Raw genomic sequence first — 10,060 nt, 5'->3', positions numbered from 1 at the left:
TATATATATATAAGTTATTATTCTTAACTCATGCAAAAATTTCTGAACAGATGCGAAATTAATCCTTTTACACATGCACGTCACGATAAACTTGATTCCTCTATGTACTAGTTCTATGTAATAATTCGTTCTAATAAATCGGTTAAAGTTGCGTACGAATAGAATTCAATTTCTTGATGAAATAAATAAACTTGCCGATAAAAAGTCTTCTAAAACATTTATAAAACTTTTATAATAGTTATTTATTACAGAAATACATTTGCAACAATAAAATATATTATTATCTTAGGAATTCATAATCCCAATAAAAATAGCTTAATAATGTTTTATGTATGTGTTATAAAGATAATTTCAGAAAACGCATTTTAATTCTAAAATACAAAAAAAAAGATTTTAAAACAACTCTGCTTTTTAATTCATTTGCTGCTAATAGTGCTTGTATCTTTATAATATTTTTTGTTATTATGTTAATATTTCTAAGCTTTTTCTTTTATGTGAAGTCTTAATGTTACATTTCTGTTGGAATTTAAATTAAAATTTTGAAAATCACTTTGTTATAATTATAATATCAATTTTAATAATTCTTCGTTACAAAACTATATATTTTTAAGTCGATGAAAAACTTTTTACAAAAATATCAGACAGAGTATCTCATATTTTTTTTTTATATTATTTAGCTTTGCCACTACGATATTAAATATAATTAAGAAAGACTAAACACAAAAATTTAAACATCGAATATAGCACGGATCAATACGTATCATGAAAATATATATCTCCGCATAAAATAGGATTATCATTGTATTGGTACATAATATGATAAACGAAACATACGACCTTGTTTAATTTTTAATTCGTGAGTATTCGCGATGACATATTGCCTACTTCAGAAATAATATTGTGTCACACAACTATTCAACAAGACAGCGTTTCATAAATAATATTGTCAATTTTTATTTTCGCAATCCTCGTCTATTATACTATATTATTTCTATTGTAATATCGTTTTAATTAATAAAATTATAAGGTTTAAAGAAGAATAAGAATATTTCATCTTTAAATTTTCATAATGTAAAACTCATTGCAAAAGAATTTTCATCACAAAATAAAGATTTTATATCATTATCTTTTTCAATATAAATAATTGATACATTACTTATGGAATCTAAAAAATTCATTCAATCGTTATGGCAAATTACATCATTAACAAATTAAATAAGGTAAATTAAGGTTTGACTTTATTAATCAATAAATATAAAAAATTAATAAGAGAGAAAAAAGCCATTTTTTATCATAACGAACCTTGATGTTTAATAATATATTTATGTGTATACACAAACAATATACAAACACGATTATCAGTTCTATAGATTGTGCGCCGACGATTTGTCGAATTTGAAATATATGTAATCATAAGTTAAAATAATAATTTCACAATTATATAAATTAATTGAGTGTCGATTTGATAAAAAATTAAATATAAAAAATGTCTCAAATTGATATTATTTTAAAATAAAATTCATTTAAAAAATTAAAAATTAGTAAGTATGATTACAGATCAATTCAATCTAATTAAAATATTGTACATTTCAAAATAAATTCGTAACATTTGTTATATGTCATTTGTTTAAGATGCGACGTATTTGACGAACACTCACGAATTAAGCAAAAGAAAATTGTCGTTTCAAAGAAAAGCGGGATATACCTGTCGTCATAATTCCTGTGCCGCAAAAAGAAGTAAAAATTCTCATTTAATATAAAGTTTTAAATTAATTGACGCGAATATCGATTCGATAAATCCTCTCATCCAATTTAAAATGCCTATAAATCTGTTTCTAAACCTTTTATCCTATTGTGATTCATCTGCAGTCTGCACGTTTCAGTGCATCTACTGATCTGATAAAAGTAAACACATTCAGACCATAAATATGTTCCTATATATACGACTCTAATTGTTTTCTTTCGCTCAAAAATATCGTGCACATGTAATTCACACATGCACATTACATTAAACGCTCTGTAAACTTATTTCGTGATAAAAGACAAATCCGTGCAGCCGAGAGAGATCCTGAAATCTCTTTTCATAATTTTATTAATTAATCCATATCTTCACTTCAATTGATCATATCTTCACCTATAAATAGATCTAATTCTAATTATTCAACGATAGGAATTTTATTTAAAAATGTTATTAAAAAGAATTGCATACTGGAAAAAAGTTTAGTTATATTAATTTTGAAAATGGACAAATCAGAAGGTTTAATTTGTTATAACTTTATTTGAGATAAACAAAATTCTGATTAATATGATCAGAATCTTCTAATTTGTTCATTTCAAAATCAGAAATTTTTCTCATTGCGTTTTCTCTGTAATACAATTTAATATTAAACTTTTTCTAATATTAAACTTTAAAGCTGCATCTTTAAATCTTTGTTTATTTAAGTAGCAACGTGACGATATATGTCAAAATGTCGTCGAAGTGATGACAAATAATGTCAGCTTGTTACTAGTCATCTGCATCAATTTAAAATTGGATAATAATCAATTTAACTGAGTTTAAGTCGCACAAAAATAAAAATAATGTTATACATTAAATCTTCAGATTAAAGAGAAGAAAATTTTAAAGATGCAGATAAAGATAGATCCAAGTATGAAAATGATTAAGAAAGAGGTAACAACTTGATCACTAACATTTACAGAATGATATACATGCATGTATAATCTTTCATTCTTGTCGAGCCTGTATATAAAGTTTAAATTCAGATTGATAAGCGTGTGCCAGTTAAATAATTTTTTTTCTGAACATGAATACGTGATTATATTCAGAGAACATTTAGATGTTCTTGGCGATTAAAGGAAATTAGCGAAATGGCGTGTAATATGCGTGCTGTTGTATTGTATTAAACGAGACCAAGCACGAGACCAGCCACACGCGTGTCACATACAACCCGACCTGCTTACAATCCTCTCGACTCTTTCTCAGTATAACGTTGATATATCTGGCACAAATTGTAACATTTCGTACGTTGTCGTTGTTAATTGTTTTTATACATATACACTATCCCAGATTCGATAAACCTAAATGTCTGCAATGCGGCATTTTGTCGCGATTCGCGAACATCAAAGTATGTCAGCAATTCAGCTGCATTAGTGTGCAAGAAAAAGAAAAGTTCAAAAAAGAAATGTAGATTTTCGAACGAAAAATGATGTTGAATATGATAATTTAATTCCATATGGATTATCGACTTTTATAATATTTCTATGGATAAGTAAATTTTTCTTGCTGCACGAATGATAAAATTCGCGCACTCGTTGTTGAACGACGTAGAAAAAATTACGTGCGAGATACGAGAATTTCATTCGAAATTAAGTTTATGAAAGAGTACTAAAAAAATACTAAAAACTTTGAAGCTGAAAAAGATTCGTGTCGATATTATCCGATAGTTTTTGAGAATAATTTCTTCGTTTTCGAAAAACTATAGTTATGAGAATACCTAGGCATTATGACGAATGCAATCAGGCATATGATATGTTTTATTGAGAAATTTCCATTTCTCTCGAAAGGAATACCCGATATCCGATAGAACACGAGACTAGTGTTTTCATTTGGATGCTATTTGCAAAATCAAAATCTGAACCTTTCCGCGCGCGACTCGCAATATCGGAATCACTGGAACGCACCTGGCATCGGTTGGCTTATACGTGACGTCGTATTTCTCAACCTGCTCGACCTGGCTGGTGCTCCAAGACACGCGCACAGACGTTGGGTTCAGGAACATCACCGTTATGTTTTCCGGAACGCCGGGAATGCCTGTCACCGAGCCTGCGAACAATCAATATGGACCTGTCGTTATACGATAATTCACTTGTCAAGACACTAGTTGTACTAAAATTATTGCCATTTCATTTCGTCGATCAATCAGAGAAATGGAATCCTTTCTTAGAGAAAATTTCATTCACAATTGTATCTTTTTTTAGTTTCCACTATAAATATTGTTAAAAACTACTTATAGTTAAAACTATTAAAATTTTTTCATTTCTTCTCGAATAAAATTTTCATTGTCTACTTTTGCGGATTTTATTCCAAAAAATTATTTTTTCTATTTTCTCCCTATTTTTCTCCCTTGTCCTCTCATAAAATATTTTGTAACCTTTTCTATTATTTTCGCGCTTACCTACAAATCCAGCTCCTTGAAGGATTAGTATTGTGGCCCAAAGGACCATGCCGCCAGGATGGCGGGCCGGAGGTGGACCGCGTCTCCTTCCGCACACGTGTCCGTCTCCACTTCTGCTTCTTATTATAGCCGTGCACCTTTACCGTGTAAAAGCAAGACGTCAGTCTGCGCACACTGAAAAAAAGATATGTACAATTATATAAATATGTATAAAAATTACACAATTTATAGTAGAAATATATAAAATTGTTTGTCGTTTTTACAAAAATTAGTATTTTTATCTTTAATTGTATCAATACATCTTTATAGAAGAGAAATTACAATAACAATAACATATTTTATAGTTTCTATATAAATGTACAAATTTTTGTAAAATATAACATAATATATATAATGGTTTTTTAATTTTTATGTTTATACATCAATAACATAGCTTAAGAAATATTGTACGTTATTTGGTGACAAATTAATAAATTAAATATTTCTATAAAGATATTTTCCATTGAGTGACACAAGTCATTTTACAAACTCACAAACATAATATAATTCTATCTTGGCATTCAGACAGTAACAAAAATAGAACGACACTTATGTCGACTTGTGTCACCAAATAGAAACTATCCAAACTTAACACTGCGGTTTGCCGACGGCATAGTACCGTCGCACGAATTTCAACGTTCCGGATTTTCCGATCCGTCAATGACATAGTGCCATCGCGTAAAAATATCAGTTTTATTGATATATACGTACATTATCTATTTATTATTGTATGCAATTGTTACAGATAAAATATAAACGAAATATTGTTTGGTAATTCAAGAATAATTATATTCATAATTAAATACATAGTACGTATTTACGTTAAAAAATATGCGATCCAGTTCGTATGATACAGCCATAGTTTGTTACTGTCAAATGGTGTAATTATATATGTAATATATGTATACGCGATTCGCAAAGTATTAACTTCAACTATAAATTTACTTTTGCAAATTGTATAATTATTATAAAGAATATATATAATTTTATTTATAAGTTGCGATTTTACTTCACGTATGTGTAAATATACATCTTTAATAGTGGGTTCTAAAATTATTCACATTATGACTGTTATAATTTTATATTACATTGTAATTTTTTACAGTACAGAAATAAACTCAAATCTAATTGAGGCTCAAAAGAATTTGTTTTTCAGAATCTGTAATAAAGATAATAAAATATAAAACATTGTCATCCAAGCGTGGATGGCTCAAAATTAAATGAAAATTCTCTTTAAGTTATAAATCCTTCAGTTTTCAATGTTCCGTAATTATGTCCTCGATTTATATTTCTACCAGGATTGATAGATGCAAACTTTATAAAAGTAAGAAAAGAATTTCTCAAAAGCACGGTATGAAGTTTATTACCTGAACATGCACCTTTTCAAGCGTTCCGTGTCTTCTATCCGCCTTTACCGTGCTGCATCCTTCCTCTCGGGCTACGTCATAACAATGATAGCGCGAGATTACCACTGCACAGTGCATTATTCAGCCTTGCATTTGCCGATGGTATTCCCGATGATCCATTCGCGAGTTCATCCTATATTACAGCTGCAATAATGGACGAACTATTAATGCCGAATAAATTTACATGTCCCTGAAATCATTGTATTACGTTCGGAATTAACAATTGCAATAATTAGCGGATATTATTGTTTGCCTAGAGCAAAATAATTTTCGGATATTTAAAAACTCCACTAAAAATACAATTAAATCAATAAAGATACAATAACATTTCAGTGTTATATTTAATTAATGTAATTCAATGAAATAATATAACTTATATGAAAAGAATAATTTTGTTGAAAATATCTAAAAATTTATTAAAATATCATACAGATCTGAAAATAATTTTGTTAAAACAAAATATTTCGTAGGAAAGTATATAATTAGCAATGCTACAAAAAATTTTGACATTCTAATAAACCAACTCGAGCGTTTTACTTATTGTGATAGTTTAACAAAAAATTATTTTTATATCTGAAAAGTTTTAGATATTTCAGCAAACAGTTCTTTCTGTGTGTGTGTGTGTGTGTGTGTGTGTGTGTGTGTGTGTGTTAAATAATTTTATCAAATAATTTCACATAATCTATTTCTTGATAAATAATTAAAATATCATCTAAAAGCTCTTTAAAATTTCAACAACTAAGCATCGCAATGCATATACATGTATAATTCCATAAAAATAATATAAACAATTATTCCTTTATTATAATTAATTGTATCTGAGAAGACTGCGATCAAGACAACGTTTTGCGCACTAGCGGGCACCGCACTCACGGTATTCAAATCGAATTGGGACACGGAGTATATATTCCACAAAGGCTCGCGTGGCTGATAAGAATCGCGTGGCCGATAAAAGGACCGAGCGCGGATCAGGTGTCCCAGCAATTTGCGCGGCTGTCTTGCACAAGTCGTCGAATGCGGCGGTGCCGTGCTGACCTTTCCTTCGGATTGCGTGGCTTCGGTATACCGCGGCTGCGGTACCGGGTGCCGTGCCAACGAAAATACAACAGACAAAGCCGCGTCCGGCGGCGCCCTCGGTGAGCCTCAGGCTTACCGAACAACAAATGGAGCTTGTGGTTTACATTGGACCGCCTTTATACTCCGGCGGCCGTCTACGAACATGTTCCGCAACGGCCTAGCGCGCTCTCAGTGGCGTAAAGTCATAGCAGAAGAGTTTGTTTAAGTTAGACGTGACTCTCCACCATCCCCTGTCTTCGCTTCCGACGAGAGATTTTTGGAGGAAGCAAAACACGCCTGCGATATGAAGTGCACGATAAATTATCTCTTGACTGGGGCTAAAATCCTCCGAATAGCAGCGACGATAAATTTCTGATGAATGATGAAAATCATTTTCACACAGTTGCATTTAAATTTTTTAATTCCAAAGTTGCTAAAATGATTCTAGAGTGCTTAAAAATTACACTGAGAAAAATGTACTAAATTTTAATAAACATTTTTTAATAATATTAACTTAACATTTATTTTTACTGTAAATAAATATTTACTAAATAAAAAATGATAGTTAAATTAATGGTTTTTTAAAAATTAATAATTATCGGCTTGTATTATTCGAACAAGTATTTATTAAAATATAGTACATTTTTTTAGCGTAGGTATGATAATATTACGATATGCTGTATTTGTACGTAAATTGTTTTTGTATTGATGATATTCAAGATGAGGAAAAAATATTAAGAAAATTGTGTTCTGACATGGAAAAGGATTTATTTAGTAGAATTAATGCGATTTGCATGTTATAACCGATGACTAATTAATAACATAGTGAAAAATTCAAATAATGTGATTCTATTTTGATGCGAATCATTTTATTATTAAATAATTTCTATTATGTAATTATTATTATTTATTTTAATTATTATCTTATAATACATGTTTCATAATTATGTGTTCATTATTTATACATGTGTTCCGCTTTATCACTTCAATTATTTATTCTGCGATTTTTAACTCCGACATTGAGGTCCACCTACGTTCGCGCCACTGAATGCAACGACTTACATGCTGCATGAAAAATATTTTCATCGGACGGAGAATGGTTGAGCTTTCCCTTTCAAGTCTTTCATGAGCATCCGAGCATTTTGCTGTGCCCGATAGAGCAAAGCTTTACTGTTTAGAAAAAAAATCGTTATTCTTTGTGACAATACATTATTACCAGCCAAGTAACACAGACGTTTAATCCGTCGATTAAATTATTATTTTTAATAAAAAAAAAAAACAGTAGAATTTTAAAAATTCAATCGAATGACCTTGTTAAATTTGTAGAAACCGCTATGAAAAATTATCCCCAGTTGGTTCAATGTCGTTTCCGGTAAAAATAGCGTAATTGCCCTCCTGTGTATGATTTATGTAGAATATGACGTCGGAATGGGACGATAATATCTTTTATGTGCGACTAGAATAATAACGAAAAAAGCTAGAACAACTGTAAATCTTCATGATCATAAAAAGGAGGAAGAATAAACGTATGAAGTGTTATCTTGTAAATAAAGCGAATATTTTGAAAGAAGAAAGGAAATATTGTAAACAAGAAATGTATTAAATATTTTCAATAATAAACAATATTTCTATTAATAAATATTTTAATAACATTATTGTGAATGTTTATTTTATTCCATGTGTTATAAATTCCTGAGTTTAACAATTTCGATAAACAATTAAACATATTTAATAAATATAATAATAAATATAAATAAAATGTATTTTTAGAACAACGCAAATATTAAATATATACATTTAAACTTTTAATTAAAGCTTTTAATTAAAGCTCGCGCAAAAACAAATTTAAGAGACAAGTTAGACAGCCCGTAAATACTTGGGAAAAGGATACGTCCTCGAAAATTGTAATCATTCGTCAACCCGTCTGTCGCACGTTTGTTACTCATATATCTTAACCGAAAACCGGCGTCTTATGAGAATAATGGATTACTGGATGACATTTGATTTTCCTTATTATATTTCATATCTTAAGGTACGTGAAAACAAATTGCGTGAACATCGCGTGGCTATAAATTTTGAGCTGCCTTGTGATAAAAGGCACTTAAAGTTATATTTACGTTGAATACACTTGGGCATATGCACGTACGAAATTGTAACGTGTATTCTGCATTGCGGTAAGGATACTTGCGGTTTGCGATCGAATCGCGAAAATACGGCGCGTTTAATTAAAGTTTCATGAAAATTCCTCTTGATGTAAAAGCAATCTTTTCAGGAAATTGTGCTAACATATTTTCGAGTGTCGTGCACATCTTGCCTCGCTTTAATAAAGATAATGTCAAATATGCAAAGAACAGCCTCAGACGTTCAAAGTTTAAATAATTCATTATTTATTTTCATAGTTAAGCAGTATTATCATTTTTTTTCTATAAAACATCTTTTTATGAAAAATGTTCAAAGTGATAAAAGTATGTCAATCTTTATTGAATAAAATAGACAGGAAATATGAGCTAAAACCGCTTTCCTTCAATATGGAAAATTTTTGTAGAGTATTGTGCAGTTATTGTTTTAGCTTTTTTTTTGCAACTGCTTTAATAAGACATAATGAATTGGATGGATTCAATAGTTGAATGGTATATTTTCAAACGTGAAACGATCTCGTTGGCGATGCGGATTGTGGATTCTGCAATCTCTTAAAAGCGATCACTTCGCGGTCATTCATCTTGCAGTTGCTATTTCGAGAGAGCTTGCAAGACATCGACCACACGCGACAAGTTCGACGACTTTTCTCCCTTCCTCCCACCCCTCCTCGACTTCTCCTCGTCTTTCTTCTAACTTGGATGACGAGCGCTTTGCGCGTTGCATAACATACCGTATAAATTTCCATTCGTAATTAGTTGGATTATGCATACACTGACCCCGTAATAGTAGGGAAAAAAACCCCTATTTTAAATCTTTCTCTTTCTCTCTTTGAACATTCAGATTTATACTAGTTCTGGAATATCTTAGAAAGACGTACCTCTATAATACAGCTCAACATGTAATTCTAGGCGATTCTAGGCGACGTTTAAAAATATGTGTCATGGAAGTTTAATATCTCGAACGAACGTTTACAGTATAAATGTGATGAATGCAAAAACCTAACACAAAAAAAATATCATAAAAATATGATACAAATTATTTGCTTACATTATAATTTACTAAATAAATAATCAAATATCTCAATTATTAATTTATTATAAAAGGATCTCTTTCACCAATTGTAATTAGTGCTAATCGATGGTTAACTCAATCATCACGATTGCCAACGTGAGAACTAAATACAGTTCGTATCAGAAGAGAAAGACGTTCTGACATATTAAACTGTTATTGGCATTTCTATGAATT

The 10,060-nt window shown here is 30.2% G+C and overlaps 1 protein-coding gene across 8 annotated transcripts in view; it reads right to left on the bottom strand.

Annotated features, from left to right (window-relative positions):
• Positions 1-10,060, bottom strand: part of LOC108686376 — a 117,081-nt gene that overhangs the window by 36,620 nt on the left and 70,401 nt on the right. For 5 of the 8 annotated variants that reach the window (XM_018191649.1, XM_018191694.1, XM_018191683.1 and 2 more), the window contains exons 1-4: positions 6,494-6,767; positions 5,582-5,764; positions 4,176-4,349; positions 3,682-3,823 (exon numbers count right to left, since the gene is read on the bottom strand). In XM_018191649.1, the coding sequence (XP_018047138.1) occupies positions 3,682-3,823; positions 4,176-4,224 (191 nt within the window). In that variant the 5' untranslated portion in view covers positions 4,225-4,349; positions 5,582-5,764; positions 6,494-6,767. Of the gene's footprint in view, positions 1-3,681; positions 3,824-4,175; positions 4,350-5,581; positions 5,765-6,493; positions 6,768-10,060 lie in introns of those variants that run through there. The other 3 variants (XM_018191676.1, XM_018191667.1, XM_018191660.1) reach the window with 2 other exon arrangements.

Source organism: Atta colombica, unplaced genomic scaffold (genome assembly GCF_001594045.1).
Source record: "Atta colombica isolate Treedump-2 unplaced genomic scaffold, Acol1.0 scaffold100, whole genome shotgun sequence".
Lineage (NCBI taxonomy): Eukaryota > Metazoa > Arthropoda > Insecta > Hymenoptera > Formicidae > Atta > Atta colombica.
This window is presented reverse-complemented; position numbering and strand designations above follow the sequence as displayed.